This window comes from Heterodontus francisci, chromosome 6 (genome assembly GCF_036365525.1).
Source record: "Heterodontus francisci isolate sHetFra1 chromosome 6, sHetFra1.hap1, whole genome shotgun sequence".
Taxonomy (NCBI): Eukaryota; Metazoa; Chordata; class Chondrichthyes; order Heterodontiformes; family Heterodontidae; genus Heterodontus; species Heterodontus francisci.
The window spans coordinates 51,984,602-52,004,093 of record NC_090376.1 but is presented as its reverse complement, the minus strand read 5'-3'; the positions used below and the strand labels follow the sequence as shown (position 1 = coordinate 52,004,093).

Below are 19,492 nucleotides of genomic sequence, written 5' to 3'. Positions count from 1 at the left end.
CAGATAATGAATTTCAGATCATAACTCTGAGTAAAAGACATTCTCTTCCTTTTCATCCTGCCCTTTTTTTTGCAATTTTAAATTGGTGTCCTCCAATTACCAATCTTCTGCGAGCTGGAATCAGTTTTTCCATATCTACTCTATCAAAAAACCCCCATAATTTTGAAACCTCTAATAAATCTCCCCTTTAACATTCTCTGCTGTGAAGAGAAGAACCCCAGTTTATCTAGTCTCTCCAGATAATTGAGACCCCTCATCCCTGGTATCATTCTAGTAAATCTTTTCTGCAGCCTCTCTAAGGCCTTGACAACCTTCCTAAAGTGTACGCTTAGAATTGGACACAATACTCTAGCTGAGGTTTAATTAGTGATTTATAAAAGTTTAGCATAACTTCCTTTATTTTAATACTTTATGCCTCTATCTATAAAACCACTGATCCTCTAGACTTTTTTTTAAAAAAGCTGCTTTATCAACTTGTCCTGCCACCTTGAGATTTGTGTAAGTAAACCTCCAGGTCTCTGTTTCTGTACCCCCTTTAAATTGTAGTGCAGCTCAATTTTCCTTTCAAAATGCATCACTTCACACTTCTCTACAATACATTTCATCTGCCACGTGCCTGCCTACTTCACCAGTCTATGCCCTCCTGAAGTCTGCTACCATCCTCCACACTGTTCACAACATTTCCAAGTTTTGTGTCACCTCTGTATTGCTTTTACTTTTTTTCTTTTACTACTTAACAGTCAATAGGATTTAGTGTTTATAACAGTAAAATAGGTTTCTGGAGATATGCAACAATACAGCAAATAAAAATAGGATGGCTTTCTGGGCACAACTGTCAGTATTTGTAGCATAAATTCAACTAATTTCTTTTGAAATAGCCCACGCAGATTTAGTTATGCTCTTTCCATTTCTTCTGTTCAAGTTAATTTTGTATTACAGCTTCATACCATCGCCAATAGGTGAATATTTTCACTTTACGATCAATGAAAATTGAGAGGTGTATGTAGGGGTGATCTTATATAAAACTACAGTGGGCACTGGTGGATATGCAATTTCACTACATTAACCCTGTTTTACCAACTGAAAATGAGACGAACTTTCAGGAAGACCCATCTGCTTATCAAATGATTTTTGAAATTTGACCCTTAATAATATGGTTTCTCTTACAATAAGAATAAAGACTGCAATTCCAGGTATATAAAAGAGTCAATGTATGGCATTCTGAAAATGTACTGAAATGCAAAGGATTACTATGTCTATGTATACGCTAATTAAAAAGTATAAATCAAACAGGTGACACTCACAATTTTCGCTGCTACGTGACTGAGGACTAATATCTGATGCACAACACTATAGGAACACACGGCAAATAAGCTGAAGTCATGAAATGGTGATAATGAGGATTGCAGAATAAATTTTATATCCTTTTTGGGAGTAACGAAGGAAGCATTAGTTATACAGTAATAGGATACTTTAAAAAAAGGACTGAAAATTCTAGATGCAATCAGCTGAAGAGCTGTCACGTGTAAAAAGCAGCTTTCACCATTTCCCCAAATGACTTCCACAGTTTGTCTTCAGAACAGAGTTAAGACCGCCTCTACTGGTACCATAAAGTAAAATTTCAGTGAAAATGTTTACTTTCTTTCCCTCTCCTTTTGAAGACAGTGACATGCTCGTGTATGGTTCCAAGGATTCCAGCACCTCTGGTATCTGAACCAACTGGTTATTCTTCACTTGTGTGACTCAACATTAAGCATGAAGGTTGTTAAATGATGCGAGGCATTAAAGCTAAACTCCGTCCTCACCTTTCCTGATATCCACACATGTACACTTCCAGCAGGAGTCACTGAGATCAAAAGCATTAATTCCCCAGGAACACAGAGGTCATTATTAGTGCCCTCATTGCCATTCTCGAGATGAGCTAATCCAGCTGATAACATTGATGTAACCTGGAATCTTCCCAGTCTATCTGGTTTAGTACCATATCATGCAGTGCATTCACTTACTGAGTCATCTGGGGAGCTGGGTTCACCTGTTTTTAAAATAATCTTAGCTAAACAAGATACAAATGAAATATAATATTTTCAGGTGAGAAATGGAAAACTATTGGTCTGAGGTTACTGAGGTACATTAAATTGTAAAAATATTGCCACCCACGTTATGGTGCTCTGTCCACTTCTGTAAAGCTTACTGTCTTCCACTGCAGACAATATTTGTATTGCATACTTAAAAACTAGAAGGTGTTCCAGTGGATGACCGTGGTTAGTTGGTGACCTCTGATTAATGCAGAATAAGCTTATGTCTGGTTTACTCAAATTTGTCTGACATTCACTCCACACACCCTGCAACAACTCAGGGGTGCTTATCTTGAATGTCAAGATACAAGACCTCCAATAAAATAACCAAATTAAAGAGCAGGTTATATATATTTTCGACATGCAGATTTCCTAACGTATCTGAATATTTTCTAAGATCTTCATGATTTTATTTGTTGCTCATGTAATTCCAAAGTAAAGAATTATAAAGGAATTTCAATGAAATACTTTTATGCAAACATGTAGACTTATGAAAATTAAGGTGGGTCTCACCACCAGCACCCCTTTTCAAAATAAAGCCCTTAAAAAGTATTCCTCCAATCGCTCCAATGGCATGATTGCCAAATATCTGACTGAAAAATATAATCTTCACATCAAATTCCAAAAAGAAAAAGTGAAATGGCAATTTTGCACAAAATAGGAAACCATAGCCCTTTGACAGGGTCTGGCTGTGCGGTAGCGTGAGTTTACCACCTCCTTCTGAACACTTGTGGAGCACATTCTATGGCTTTATCAATCATTCATTAAGAATTGCACATACTTATAATATCCTGACTGTTCTGTTATTCATTTTGTAATTTTTTTGATCAAATGTCAAGATTGTTACAGTGGGAAAACTGGCAAGGAGGAATTACTGCCCAACAGCACAAGTCCATGGAATTGGCATACCCTCAGTTCAACTGAAATTTATGAACTGTTCTAGGTTACTGACTACTCTTGATGATTCAAGTTCATTCATATTACTGGGGTCAGGAACTCCTCTATGGCAGTTCCCTACTCTCCCAATATATGCTAATGACTTCAACAAAAACATGGTTAACTAAAATCACAAGTTAATTTGTGATGGTTTTTAATTTTGCAATGGTACTGACAAGACTCCCTCTAAATAGGAAAAGTATAGCTGATTATTCATCTGTATAAAAGCAACTGTCACCATTTTTAGATTTGAAACACAAATTATAAAATCAATCCTTCCATTTGCTCAACTACTTTTAAACATTGCATCACTCCAGGTGATAACTGTCAACTTTCACTTTTGTGATTTTTTAATACAGAATTTACCTTACAGTACAGATGATCTGAAATTTGAGATATATTTGAAGACTGTAAATGCATGAGAACATGAGAGCAGTAAATGCTAAAATGATGGGGCCAGGAGAACAGCACTGAAAGTGGCAATGAAAGGGTTAATACAGACCTCTTACAAGAGAAATTTATACTGAAAAATGATGAAATAGCTAGTACCTAATGGCCAACAATAACAAATTTAAAAATAAGGTTTTAAACTGAAGTTTCCACTTAGTAGATAGTATCATTAAAACTGCAGGGATAATCTCATTTAAAGCATTTGACAGAAAATAACTGGGAATTCACAGGCTGTTATACTGAGAATAAAAAAGAAATTACAAAAAATATAGTAGCTAGTTTTCTATTTAATTGAAAAAATATGCTTGACGTGTAATAGCTATCAATTTTTTTGTTGCTGTACTTTAATAAGAAATGTACAGATAAACCCAAGACCAATAAATGCCAACAACATTTAAACATCCAGTTTTGGTGATACCAACCACCAACTCCTCAGACACAAGAAAAAATGGATATGGAGTACAATTTCTGATAAGACATATTTCACAATTTAAAAAATTGGCCATGTAGTTGATAGTGAGCAGGATAGCTGTAAATAGCAGGAAGGAATCAATGAACTGGTCAAGTGGGCAGGAAAGTGGCAAATGGAACTTAACCCAGACAAGTGTAGGGTAATACATTTGGGGAGATCAAACAAGGCAAAGGAATACACTATAAACGGGAGGATACGGAGAGGTATAGAGGAAGTGAGGGACCTTGGAGTGAATGTCCACAGATCCCTGAAGATAGCAGGACAGGTCGATAAAGGTGGTTAAGAAAGCATATGGAATCTTTTCCTTTATTAGCTGAGGCATAGAATATAGGAGCAGGGAGGTAATGCCAGAACTACATAAAACATTAGTTAGGCCTCAACTTGAATACTGTGTTCAGTTCACCTCATTACAGAAAGAATGTAATTGCACTAGAGGGGGTACAGAGGAGATTTACGAGGATGTTGCCAGGACTGGAAAATTGTAGCTAAGAGGAAAGATTGCACAGGTTGGGGATGTTCTCCTTGAAACAGAGGAGACTGACAGGAGATTTGATTGAGATGTACAAAATAGTGAGGGGCCTGGAGAGAGTGGATGGGAAGGGCCTATTTACCTTAGCAGAGAGGTCAGTGACTCGGAGGCACAGAATTAGTAACTGGTAGAAGGATTAGAGGGGAGATGAGGAAAAATGCTTTCACCCAGAGGGTGACGGGGGTCTGGAACTCACTGCCTGAAAGGGTGGTAGAGGCAGAAAACCATATCTCATTTAAAAGGTGCTTGGATGCGCACCTGAAATGCCGTAGCCTGTAGGGCTAACGAACAAATACTGGAAAGTGGGATTAGACTGGGTGGCTCTTTTTTTCCATCCGGCGCAGACCTGATGGGCCAAGTAGCTTCTTTCTGTGCAAAGTAGCATCTTTCTGTGCCATAAACTTTCTGCGATTCTAAGTGGAGGATACCCCTTACACATGGGTAAATTAAGGTCTAACAGTTTAGACGGAGGCATTTATACAAAGTTTAAAATATTATCCATGCAATCTGTGCTACATCACTCCAGTTAACACTGGGCTCGATTTTACCTTAGGCAGACGGGAAATCGCCACCGATGTAAAAGTCGGTGGCAAACCCACTTCCACCTAGCCCAGGGATCTGTCCTGCATTTTACGGATCCCCAGGCTTCAATTGTCCAAAGGCGGGACTTCCACCCACTTGAGGGAGGAAGTCCCACCTCAGTGAGCTGCTGGCCAATCAGCGGGCTGGCAGCTCTTAGTCCCAGCAGCGCCACTGGGAGTGGTGGCCACTGTTGGGACTGCAGCCCAGCCAACCAGATGGAGCCAGGAGAAGAGGCAAGTTGGGCATGCCTCACCAGGGAGAGCGGTCCTTCCCTGGTGAGGCTGGAGTGGTCGTTTGGGGGGAGGGGGGTGTCTTGGGAGGCAGGGGTGACCCTCAATCAGGCACCTTGTGCCTGACTGCCATTGCCCCCAGGGGCGCGGAAAGGCCGGCAGCTATCGCTGGACGGCCTTTCACGTCCTCAGCACGACCGCTTGTCACGGGTAAAATACCCATAGAGGTGGGCGAGGGCCCTTAGGTGGCCATTTAAGGACCTTGATTGGCCTCGGGCGGGCGGGCTGGCCGTTCCCCCCACACCCCACAACCACCGTAAAGTCAACCGGAGGCGGGAGTGGGGCGACTCGGCCTCCTGAAGCCTCCCGCTCAATCTTACGCTGCCCCCATGCCACCATCTGACCCACTGGGGCGGCGTAAAATTCAGCCCAGTGAGTCCCAACGGAAATAATAAACACAACTAAATGTAGGAAGAACAATTACTGCTGAAACAAAATCATTCAACAGAGAAACACTGGCTGAAGTTCCTGAAACAAAAGGGCAAAGCAAGAAGCCAACTTAAAATCAAAAACTAGCCCTTCAGTAAAAATAAGTAGATTGTTCAGCAGTAAACTGCTGATTAAGTTAATTACATATCAAGTAACAGGAACACAGCTAAAATTGGATGAAATATCTCCTCCCATCTGGTCATTTTGTTACTACTGCTGAATAGCTAAGAAACTGATTTGAAATACTTAAGCTTCACATTTCAAAAAGGAAATAATCCTCAAATTGATATTTTTATTGATATTTTTACTAGAGAGAACGTATAACATTTTTGAATATACTTTGTTGTACAAGGCAACTAAGGAGGTGTCTTTCACATTTGATCCTAGGAACGCAGGTACTTTGTAGTGCTGGTTCAGCAAGTTTCAACTTCCTCTAACAGGAGGAGATTAACAGGTAGGATAAGCATCTCTTGTAGCCGAGTGCCAGTTCATTCCAAATATTTGGATCAAAGCAAACATGGCCTATGAAATCAGGAGAAATTATATTGGGAAACTGCCCTAAACATCTCAATATTTTGCAAGCATTTTTCTATTTTGGACAGGTTTTGGGGAGCAAGGGAAAACTTAAAATGTATCTAATGCTCACTGGAAACTGTTCATCTATTTGGATCAAACTTTTATACTAATCACATAAATCAGTATCCCTTATATTTCAGTAAGCAGTCAATGACTTGAAAGCAGTCCTCCCAGAAGGCTATGTAAATGAGATTCTCCTAACAGTTCATACATTTGTAAATTTAAAGGGCATGAATGACAATTAGGTACTAGAATTTGATCACTTACTAAAATCTGGTATATTTTAATGTCCTCTAAATATAATGGAACAATTTATAGAATGGATTTTACAGCAAAGTATTGCAAAATCAACTATCCCTTTAAATAAAGACAACCCTAGATAAAAGCATACCTAATCCACATTTAGAACTCTGATGTGTAAAATAAATGTATTTCCATTCATACCCATTGTTTGAAATTCTTGAAAGAAAAAGATTTGCATTTATATAGTGCTTTTTCATGACCACTGGACATCTCAAAGCACTATACAGCCAAAGAAGTACTTTTGAAGTATAGTTACTGTTGTTATGTAGGAACCAATTTGCGCACAGCAAAGACCCACAAACAGCAATGTGACAATGACTAGATAATCTGTTTTGTGATACTGACTGAAGGATAAATATTGGCCAGGACACCAGGATAACTCCCTGCTCTTCTTCAAAATAGTGCCGCGGGATCTTTTACATCTACCCGAGCAGCCAGATGAGACCTCTGTTTCACATCTCATCCAAAAGACGGAACCTTGTGACTCAGAGACAAGAGTGCTACCAACTGAGCCACAGCTAACACAACAAGAGGGCTGATTCAAGAGGGCTAGATGGAGCAGTAAGTTAGTACATACTTCTTTCACCTCTAGGACCTGGGCCTGCATCCAGCTTAGCCTGATCTCCTCCGTCTGCACAAGAGGAGAGTCTATAGCTTCAGTTCAATTCCTACCGGTTGGCAAACCATCCATAATTCAGCAGCAATCGCCAATCTTAAGTCTGTCTGGTGCACCAAAAAAAGTTGCAGTGGCACAATATCAGTGCTCATTAATTTGGATTAAGGTACAATGTTGAAGCAGGGTAGAGAGATTTAAATCCATTCTACACGAGATCCTGAGGTGCTTGAAGCTGGAACTATGTACAAAATGTGGAAAAGTGTTTTGATCAACCACCTTTATCTCGGTGATCATTAAAATTCATCAACATAGTATTTTAAGATTGATCCATGGCTCAAACCAATGTAAAATATTACCTAGCTATACACTAACTTTTTAGCATATTAAATAAAGCAAATTCAAAAATTTCACGGACAGCTGTGCATTTCAGAAGAGAGGAAGTCACTTGTATAAAATGTGTTGTTTAATATATGCCTTGTTGTGTGCATACTGCATTTCTGCATAATTAAGTGGGCTGTAATGGAAATAGTTGCCAATAGGCTATGTTAACCAGTGCATAGGTTATGCATTTATCAGGATTGAACTGTATAACCTTACAATTATTTAGAAAACAAAACTTGAGGAATATTCTTTCAATTATGCTGATATAAATATCAAAGTAACTGTGCAAGTTATTTTAAAAATTGGATAAGACTTTAAAAATATTGAAATGATTCAAATCAAGCTTACAAATACATTAGAACCTAAATTATCCATGCTCCCATTGTATGCAAGGAAGGGCATGTGCAAATTATCAGTTGCACTCACCTATATTGGTCCTGTCAGATGATCTGCTAGTCAAATCTCCCCCACCTACTAATGCAGCAGTTGGACCTGCTGGTCAAAAATGCTCAGTGATGCAACAGTATACCCCCAGCTACTGCAGCTGCATGCTCACCTTCAGCAACCCTGTCAACAGTCTCTACAGCACTTATTTCAACAGAGTTACTAACTTGAAAAAGTCTGTTTAAATATTGGTCACATGGTTAAAAAGTCAAGTTGTTTGGATTTTAAATTTGGCAGTTGTACTTAGAAAACTACGGGCTGCCAACTGAATTGTGTGTGATTACATACCGCATTCGACCTTTAATTCTGTTACCCAGATGCCAACAATTGGCATCAGGAGCAAATTTAGTTAACTATTTTGGTCTTTTGTTGACAAGCAAGTTAGCAGATAGGTTGAACTTGCGAGCAAGCTAAACAAAAGTGTGTATTACTGGACAGAACTGAGGTAGGCTGGCAAGGTAAATGCTGCAAAACAGATGGTAGGGAGCGGTACAACATTCAAAGTGCAAAGCAACATTCAGTGATACAAATTGAGACTTTTGAATATGCGCTAATTTTTATAATTTTCTAGGGAGTGGGACTCACCGCTGCTGTGGATAATTGAAGTTCCAATCTAAACAGTTTTTCATCAAGACTTCAAAGCATTTTTGGATTTTTAAGGAAAATAAAAATGCTATTTTCACACATTCATCTCTACAGAACATGCAACAGAAAAGATGCAATGACAAAATAAAGATGAACTTACTGTCCAAAACTTGATGAAATATTGTAGCACAGTTGCCGCAATGAACAAACAATATAACAAAGAATATGCCAAGAACAGCATAAAATATTTGTAGTTCGCAAATCCCACACAGTTATTCACCCTAAGAGGAAAAATTTGCATATTAGGTAATACATAGTGTATATCCATACACGGATTTACTACAAAATATAATAGTCCATAAGCATAGACTTCCACAATAATTGCCAGTAATCCATATTTTAATCTTTAAACACAAACCTAGGACAAGGTGTGAACAAAATGTACAAAATGTATGGATGGCATGGAACCATTTTTATTGTGTATTCTCCACTTTAATTGTTTCGCCATTTTTCCATCACTTTTTAAATTTACATCTTTAGTTTATTTCTGTTAAGTTTAGTTAGTCTAATAAACAGAGACATGGCAGCGCACCTCAGTCCCGCCTGATGCACTTCTGGTCCATGTGGGAACTTCAGGATGCTTCTTGTGTTTTGCAGGAACTGTCGTCAGCTGAAAGACCTTCAGCTCCAGGTTTCAGAGCTTGAGCGGCAGCTGAAATCACTGTAGTGCATCAGTGAGACTGAGTGTTTCCAGAGGGGTCCCCCCACAGCATAAGAGTGTGCAGCCAGAGGGGGAATGGGTGACCGTAAGACAGACAGTCAAAGAGGACCAGGCAGGTAGTGCAAGAGTCCCCAGAGTAGATTCGCTCTCCAACCAGTATTCACATCTGAATACCGGTGAGGGCGATGGCTCCATTGGGGAGCACAGCCAGAGCCAATTCCATAGGTGGCTCAGCTGGACAGCGGGGCAGGAAGGAGGTTGGGAAAGCAATAGTGATAGGGGATTCTATAGTTAGTAAAGCAGACAGGCATTTCTGCGGCCACAGACGTGATTCCAGGATAGTATGTTGCCTCTCTGGCGCCAGAGTTGTTGAGCAGCTGCAGAGCAATGAGGGGGGAGGTTGAATAGCCAGAGGTCATGGTCCATATTAGTACCATTGACATATATGGAACGAGGGATGAGGTCCTGCAAGCAGATTTTAAGGAGCAAGGAAACAGACTGGCAAGCAGGATCTCAAAGATTACTCCTGGTGCCACACACTACTCAGTACAGAAATAGGATGGAACAGATGTATGTGTGGCTGGAGAGATGGTGCAACAGGGAGGGCTGTATATTCCAGGGACACTGGGATCAGTTCTGGGGAAAGTGGAACCTGTACAGAACTGATGGGTTGCGCCTAAACATAGCCAGAATCAGTGTCCTTACGGGGTGGTTTACTGGTGCTGTTGGTAAAGGTTTAAGCTAACTTGGCAGGAGGGTGGGAACCAGCATGTAGAATTAGAAATAATAAACAAGTTGCACAAAGAATTGGTAGCAGCAGATAGCACTAGAGTAAGAAGACTAAGACGTAAGACAGTAAGTTCTAAATTAAGTTTACAGCACATATAGGGGCGGTGCCAGAGGACTGGAAAATTTCAAATGTTACACTCTTGTCTAAAGGATAAGCCCAGCAATTGCAGGCCAGTCAGCTTAACCACGGTGGCGAAAAAGCTTCGAGATAATAATCCAGGACAAAATTATCACTTGGACAAATGTGGATTAATTAGGGAAAGCCAGCACTGATTTGGCAAAGGCAAATCATGTTTAACTAATCTGATTTGAGTTTTTTGATGCGTTAGGTTGATAAGGGTAATGCAGTTGACAGTTAGCCATGTGACTAACTGGTCTGACCACATCTGTTTGTGAATTTAATTGGAGCAGGGAGTAGCTCCTTTGTCTACAAGCACCGTCGGTTAATATGCAAAAATGTCTTTCCAGCCAGGGGCCTGGCAACCCCTTGTAACAGGCCTTTTCTTCCCAGCAACAATTTGAAATCTAATGTCCATGTGGTGAAATTAATGTGCCTCATTCTTGCCAGGTGGGGGCCTGCATGACAATAGACTTGCCAGTAAAGTTGAATCCCATGGAATAGAAGACAGTGGCAGTATCGATACGAAGTTGGCTCAGTGACAGGAAAGAGTTGTGGTTAATAGTTGTTTTAGGGACTGAGGAAGGTGTGCACATGACTTGAATGTGCAGGGCACAAATTCAAAATGTGCAGATGACACAAAACATGGAAGTATTGTGAACTGTGAGGAGGATAGTGATAGACTTCAAGAGGACCCTGACAGGCTGGTGGAACAGGCAGACACATGGCAGATGAAATTTAATGCAGAGAAGTGTGAACTGGTACATTTGGGTAGGAAGAACGAGGAGAGGCAATATAAAATAAAGGGTACAATTCTAAAAGGGGTGCAGGAAGAGAGAGACCTGGAGGTATATGTTCACAAATCATTGAAGGTGGCTTGGCAGGTCGAGAAATTGGTTAAAAAGGCATACGGGATCCTGGACTTTATAGAGGCATAGAATACAAAAGCAAGGAAGTTATGATGAACCTTTATAAAACTCAAGTTTGGCTTCAACTGGAGTATTGTGCCTAATTCTGGGCACTGCACTTCAGGTTGAACATGAAGGCTTTAAGAGAGGATGCAGAAAAGATTTACAAGAATGGTGCCGGGGTGAGGGACTTCAGTTATGTGGATAGATTGCAGAGGCTGGGGCTGTTCTCACTAGAAAAAAAAGGTTGAGAAGAGATTGGATGTTAAAAATCATGAGGGGTCTAGAAAGAGTAGGTAGAGAGAAACTGTTCCTATTGGCAGAAGGGTCAAGAAACAGAGGTGATTTTGGCACTGTGACATGTGGGAAAGCTTTTTACGCAGCGAGTGCTTAGGATCTGGAATGCATTACCTGAGAGCGTATTGGAGGCAGATACAATCGGAGCTTTCAAAAGGGAATTGGATAAAAATTGGCAGGACTACGGGAAAAGGGCAGGGTAGAGGAACTAGCTGAGTTGCTCTTGCAGAGAGTTAGCATGGACACGACTAGCCAAATAGCCTCCTTCTGTGATGTAACCACTCTACGATTCACTTGGTCTCCCAAGATTATGCATGACTGATTTTTCCCTTTTAGTCTACAAAGTTCATGTACAACACACTTAAGAAATATAGAAATATAGAACATTTACAGCACAGAAGGAGACCACTTGTCCCAACGGGGTCTGCGCCAGCCGACAAATGAGCCGCCCAGCCTAATCCCACTTTCCAGCATTTGGTCTGTAGCCCTGCAGCTAATGGCACTTCAGATTCACATCCAGGCACCTTTTAAATGAGATGAGGGTTTCTGCATCTACTACCCTTTCAGGGAGTGAGTTCTATACCCCCATCACCTGCTGGGTGAAAAAGATTTTTCCTCATCTCCCCTCTAATCCTCTACCAACCACTTTAAATCTATGTGCCCTAGTCCCTGACCCCTCTGCTAAGGTAAATAGGCCCTTCCCATCAGCTCTATCCAGACCCCTCACTATTTTGTACATCTTAATCAAATCACCCCTCAGCCTGCTCTGTTCCAAGGAGAACAACCCCAGCCTATCCAATCTTTCCTCATAACTGCAATTTTCCAGTCCAGGTAACATCCTCGTAAATCTCCTCTGTACCCTCTCTAGTGCAATTACATCCTTTCTGTAATGAAGTGACCAGAAATGCACACAGTACTCAAGGTGTGGCCTAACTAATGATTTATACAGTTCCATCATAACCTCCCTGCTCTTATACTCTATACCTCGGCTAATAAAGGAAAAGATTCCATATGCCTTCTTAACCACCTCATCGACCTGTCGTGCTATCTTCAGGGATCTGTGCCCATTCATTCCGAAGTCCCTCCTTTCCCCTACACACCTCAGTATTTTCCCATTAACTGCCTATTCCTTTGCCTAGTTTGACCTCCCCAAATGCATCAGCTCACAATTCTCCAGGCTGAATTCTATTTGCCACTTTTCTGCTCACCTTGATATCTTCCTGCAGTCTACAGCTGCTGATTTTTTTTCCTAACATTTAAGTCTATCTACTAAGTAGAAGCTAAAATACCAGTAGTCGACAGGTGGTTACTCGTTTGTTCATTCTATTTATAACCATTTTATTGTGTTTATTTCACTTCCAATTCCAGCACCCTACCCATGTCCTGTTCAACATGTGCAGAAAGTGCCACCAAATGCAAAAACTCGAGCGCCGACTCTTGGAACTCGAGGAGCAGCTGGTGTCGCTGAGGTGCATTCGCAAGGATGAGAGATACATGGATAGCACATTTCAGGAGGTGGTCAGCCCACAGCTTAAGTGAGCGAAGGTACAGGCAGGTAGGTAGTTCAGGAGTCCCCGGAGGGCGTCCCACTTTCTAAGCAGTATTCAATTCGGAGTACCAGTGGGAGAGAAGGTTCCTCTGGAGAGTGCAGCGAGAGTCATGACCAGAGCACCATGGGTGGCTCAGCTGAACAGGGAGGGAAGAAAAGATAGGAGAGCAATAGTGGTAGGGGATTCTATAGTTAGTGAACAGACAGGCTTTTCTGTGGTCGAGACATGATTCCAAGATGGTATGGTGCCTTCCCCAGTGCAAGGGTCATGGATATCACCGAGTGGCAACAGAGCATTCTGGAGGGTGAGGGTTCACAACCAGAGGTCATGGTCCACATTGGTACCAATGATATAGGTAGAAAAAGGGATGAGGTCCTGCAGGCTGAGTTTAGGGTTAGGAAAGAGATTAGCAAGCAAGACCACAAATGTAGTAATCTCTGGATTACTCCCAAGGCCACACACTAGAGAGTATAGAAATAAGGGAATACACCAGATGAATGCGTGGCTCGAGATATGGTGCAGAAGGGAGGGCTTCAGATTTCTGGGGCATTGTGATCGGTTCCAGAGAAGGTGGGACCTGTACAAGCCGGACGGTCCACACCTGAACAGGACTGGGACGAATATCCTTGCAGGAAGGTTTGCTGGTGCTGTTGGGAATGGTTTAAACTAGATTGGCAGGGGGATGGGAATCTGAGGGCAGTTTCAGATAGGATAAATTCATAGAAAGGAATAGGAGGCAGAAAACTAGCGAGTGACTCTCGAAAGACAGAAGAAGCAGGTTAAAATATGTACAGCACAGGAATTTGGCAGTGTTAAAAGGTATTTATTTAAATGCAAGGAATATAGCAATATAAAGCCAATAAGCTGAGGGCACAGATAGACACATGGCAGCATGATATCATTGCTATAATGGAAACTTGGCTTAAAGAGGGGCAAAAATGGCAGCTCAACATCCCTGGATAGAGTTTTCATGCAGGATAGGGAGGGAGATTTAAAAAAAGGAAGGGATGTAGCATTATTGGTTAAAGAATCAATTAAAAAATGAACCTTTATTTTCAAAAGTGAACAGAGGTCCGAAATGGCAGCAGAAGCAAACCTTTTGCATATTCAAATAGACTGATAAAGACAAAGGACAAATTTTCAAAGCCAAAGGTGATAATGAAACCCATCTCACACCTGTCATAAAAACATTCCAAAATTGAATGACTTCTTCTAAAACAAAGGAGGTGTGAAGTCGCCACACTGGGCCATTGTGCAATCACCATGGGTAAGAAACCAGAATACCTCCTAACATATGGTGAGGAGTGACAGTTTTAACTTTAAAAAAGACAGCTAGAAAAAAGAGAGAGACTGACTGAGAAGGTGAAGCTACTTGTAATTGCTGGCATTCCAAGAAGCCAGAAAGCACATACCCAGCTGGAAAAGATTTGACATCTACATCATACAGCAGATAGAGCTAGAACTGACCCACCAACTTCAACCGAACCTTCGATCAAGAAAGAAATCTACAATCACCACAGGCCTGCAACTACCTGGATTTTGAGTCTCAAGAGAATTCAACAGGTTTATCGTAACCATTCTCCCCCACAAAAACCTACCTACCACTTTCCCTTCTCTATCTGTTTCTTGGTGTGTGCGTGCATCAATGCGTGAGTGAACGAGGTTGCGACAATTTCACGATAAGGCATAGCGATAAACAAACAATTGACTTTCTGTTATTAAAAAGAAAACCTGTCACTGTCTGTTTATTTGAAAAATAAAACACAAAAGAGTTAAATTCTTAATACAAGTACATTTGTTGCGGTCAGGTGGGGGGTCGAACAGTGGGAACCACCTACGTCATACCATCTGGCCGTAACAATCCTTAATGTCACACTGGACAAAAAGAGAAACTCAGATCAGGAAATCAAAATTGTGTTCCGCTACTCCATTGTAATGCACACTATTACTCAAACATGCTACTCCACTGCAGTTTTACATGCAATAATACATTACAACCAGAACACAGCTGTAGTTGTAGAAAAGTTATAAAATTGCACATCCATAATGAAAATGTAGGTGTCAAAATTAAACTACTCTTGTACTGAAAGCATCAATGTTTGATCATATTTGTAAAAACAATGAAACAGTGTATTCTACTCATGATGCCACGATATCATGTACTACATTTATTTTTGATAAATCTTAGCATTTAACACTAACATAAAAATGAAAAGTTAGATGTTGCAACAGTCATACTGGATTTTTTGGCCAACTAAATTGTACATTTTCTTTCTCGGTCTCCTTTGAAATAAAACCAAGTCCTGTCCCCTCCTGCATACAATGTCAATCCCCCTTTTGTGAAAGGAAAATGTTTCACTAATTGCATTGTTTCACTTGTTACTTTAAGTATAACCAAAATGTATATTGTATGACCATAACATACCAAGGGCAATGATGATCCATTTTTAATACACACCTGAAAAAAAAACAAAGGTTAGCACAAAACTAATCGAATTTTTTCACCTGAAGTAAACTAGCAAACTAATATACTCGACGCATTCTATAAGACTGTCTTTGTGACTAGTGAGCAGCTTGTGAATTTCTTCCCTTGAGATGTAACCTTAAATGGGGTTTCTGGTTTTTGGCTTCATTTTCATCAATTTTAGTAGTCATTTTATTATTTTAGCCATTTCTCAGTTGCAATGAACCCAGATATTATGTGAGCTTTCAGTATTTCCTTTGGAAAGTTAACATTGGTGCAAAATCAGGTGAAATCTCATGTATTGATTCTGAAAACTGAGAATGTCTCCAACTGTATGATACTGTTTATGTGCAATCTGCAAGCAGTGTGTTCTAACAGTTTAAGTACACAATATTCCAATTTAGATGGCATTTTCTAAATGTGGTAATTCAAGAGATCAAAATATACGATTGGAACAGTCCCTCTTCCTCTATATTTCCTACATTGTTCTTTGATTTCTACCATGTGAAACAAGGAAGAAAAGAGAACTTGCATTTATATAGCATCCTTCGCAACCTGAAGATGCGTCAAAGCACTTTACAGCCAACCTTCTGAACTGTAGTCACTTGTCATGCAGGAATGTGGCATGCAAATTGTGCATAACAAGTCCCACAAACAGTAATGAAATAAATAACAAGATCATCTGTTTTAGATGTTGGTTGAGGGATAAATATTAGGCAGGACACACAAGGAACTCCCAAGCTCTTCGAACAGTACCATGGAAACTTTTACATTCAACTAAGTGTTGGTGTTAGAGCAATGTTGGACTCATTATAAATAAGTATATCAGATCTTCATGGAAGTATTTGGATATTTGCTTTATTTGCAGTTTTGGCAAATATATTTATTTAATATTCATGCGATGAAAATAAACTATTTTTGTCTATGCTGCATTATTTTTGGACACTTTGTTGATAGTCACAGTATAGACTAGTATCTGCCATGTTTGCTTTAACTTGTTATTCTATTCAATTTAGTGAGCACGACACCTTGGTTGAATATAGACAAGCAGGTCTGAATTTTACTGCAAGTAGCAGCTGTTAATTGTATGGGCAAAATTTCCATGTAATGAATGAGTGAATGGCTGATTACCTAATACAGTTATGAGATACAGTACCTTGACATCGTTTGTTCAGATCTTCAAAAGATTTTGGATGTATCTGTGGCAGATTTTCCCCCAGTAAGCAGTTAGTCTGAACTCATTAAGGGTTCAAAGATATTCTGAGGCACTGTGGTAGCACTTTGCTCTATAATTGAGTTACCATGTTTCAAGGATCAATTTTAAATTGAGAGTTAGTGCAACAGAAGTGTCTTTTCTGTTTTGTTAATAGGGGAACAGTAATTATGTAATTATTGTAAATATACTGTATGTATTAATGTTCATTTATATTTTTAATGTTAAATAAATTTGGTGATTTACTTACAGCTCGAGTTTGAGCCGATAAAATGCATATTCTTCTGTCTTCCAAAGTCAAGGCGATCATGTGGTGGCTTATGATATTGTACAGTTACAAGCCAGAGTACAGCAGCAAGGTTTCTCTGTTCAATCCCTAGGTCTAACTACATTTACCTAGATAACGAACAGGTAAAGGCACAACCTGGTTCGTAGATGCAGTGTCCGCCTACAGAAGTGAACCATGATAATGAACATGCAATGTGAAAACTGATAGATTTAGCAAAATAAAAATAGCAAAAATAATCAATTTAAAACGTTACAGGGAAAGAAGGGCTAAATATCAAGTTTTAAATCTGTTAAATCCAAAAACCAGAAACCTACCAATACAGTGAAAAATGTATTTTGCATTTTAAAATGTTTTCCAAAGAGTTGTCAAATAGAAACTCTTGCACATCTTACAAAACTTTAGCATGATCAAATTACGCACACACACAAAATTTGCAGGTAGAATCAATGTTCAATATTTATATACTGCACAACAAATCCTCTTTAAAAAGATTCTCACCTCCAACATAACCACTTGGCATTTGACTCAGTCAATAATGCATCCCACATAAAAAACAATCTCACTGTAGGCCTTTTCCTTGTAAAGCTAGCCTTATAAATAGAATACTGCAATTGTTAAATACAGTTTACATTCTATGCATTAAAGAGGCTGCATAAATTGAGTGGAAAAAACATGCTTTAACTTGCAATGATAATCCCAAATTTTATTGTTATAATGTACAAATAGTTGTCATGACTGCAATGTTGCCACCCCGATTGTACTTGCACTGTTGTGACTCCATTCAGCAATTACTTACATCCCACCTGCAAAAATTAAACATTTGGATACAGCGTTTGAGTGATGCATTTCCATTGTTCTTCCTTAAATATGAAAGAACTGCACCTCAAATTATGGAAGGTACTGCTAAGTTCTAATTTTAAACCATAAAGTCTATTTGCAATGCTGTGGCTGGGACTTGCTGTGCGTGGCTCCTGCTCAATCTGCATTGGGTAGGTTTGTACTGACACTGTAGCCCTACCTGCACACTATGCCTAGTGAGCAGTAGCCAAAAAGAGAGTCTCAGCCCCAACATTGCAAGAACAGTACAAGATTCAGAAATGCAACATATAGTGGACACTGATCAAGTATGAGGTGCACTTCATTCATTTTCAAGAAATAGCCATGAAAACATACTGCACCTTAAAGCTGAAAGTTTAAACTCCACCCCTAATTAGCAATGAGCAGCTGAACACAGAGCAAGTCCCCACAGCATTGCAGTCAAGTCAAAGTACAGAAATGCAAAGGAGAAGCGAGACTAATTCAGTCTAGTGAACACCCTGTTATGACATTTCCCCCAACCCATATATTATACTGAGGCAATAGCATGGTTGTAGCACTGCTATGTTCACATAAATTTGCATCATGATTGTAATTATTTGAAAAATTCAATATAATTTATTAAAAAATTGGAAGAGTTTGTCTCCACTTTATACATTACTTTTGTCCAAGTTTGTAAACTTATCCAGTGATGTACCAGAGGCACAAAGCTACATCTCACCTTGCCATGTATTTTATAATGTTAAACCCAAATGCAGTGCAGCCAGATTAGCTTTACAAAGATAGCATAATACAGACTATGCGTTTGTGGGGTTTGGGGGCACACATTTCTAAATGTTTATTTTCTCAAAGCAAAAACCCCTAAACTTACAAATGTATAAAATCAACTTACATGTCACAGGCAGAGCAATGATGACATCGGTCGGGTTTAATTATTTGACACCTATCACAGTACCTGATAACTGCAAAGAAGCAAAAAGTTGTTTGAATATGGATCAACACAGGTATCAAGAAATATATCCAACATACAAGATGTGTTTTCTAGTTATACCTTATCAATGGAGAATCTACATAATGCATCCTCTACATCTAATCCATCATTCTTTTATGATTACACACATAAATTATGTTCCATTGTCTTAATCATATCCATGCAGCTCATCAGAACTTGTTCAAGACTGAAAGTCAGGATGTGACATGCTACTGGTCTTTATAAGGCTGCAGTGTTCAAAGCATAAGAGTTGGAAAAAGAAATTGCATACTGATAAAAGCCACAAGTTTTAAACAGTGCGCAAGGTTATTAATATTCTCACTGCAAGAATGCCATCCAAATTTTGAAATCTAACCCAATGTGACTTCTGAGATGCTTAGTACTCATCATTCCCCCCTCTTTTTCTCACAGCCCCGTCTCGTTCTCTCTCCTTTCAATCATTCCGTCTCTCCCCAGTTCTTCCATTTTTATCATTTTACTTCAAATGGGATAGAGGTACAAATAAATATCATGCTTATCAAAAAAATTGTTTTTGCTCTCACTACTCAGTCACAATAATTACATCATAGTTTAGGTTATCTTCCATTCTTCAACCAAAATAATGGATATTAAAATATGAGAAACATATTGGTGATAATTTAAAACAGATCTGCATAGGATAATGCAAA

At 39.6% G+C, this 19,492-nt stretch overlaps 1 protein-coding gene across 1 annotated transcript in view; it reads right to left on the bottom strand.

Moving 5' to 3' along the window:
* LOC137371299 (palmitoyltransferase ZDHHC20-B-like) overlaps window positions 1–19,492 on the bottom strand; it is a 103,294-nt gene that overhangs the window by 34,551 nt on the left and 49,251 nt on the right. The window contains exons 5-7 of the mRNA XM_068033642.1: window positions 18,726–18,795; window positions 15,477–15,509; window positions 8,829–8,949 (exon numbers count right to left, since the gene is read on the bottom strand). Coding sequence (XP_067889743.1) covers window positions 8,829–8,949; window positions 15,477–15,509; window positions 18,726–18,795 — 224 coding nt within the window. The remainder of the gene's footprint in view (window positions 1–8,828; window positions 8,950–15,476; window positions 15,510–18,725; window positions 18,796–19,492) is intronic.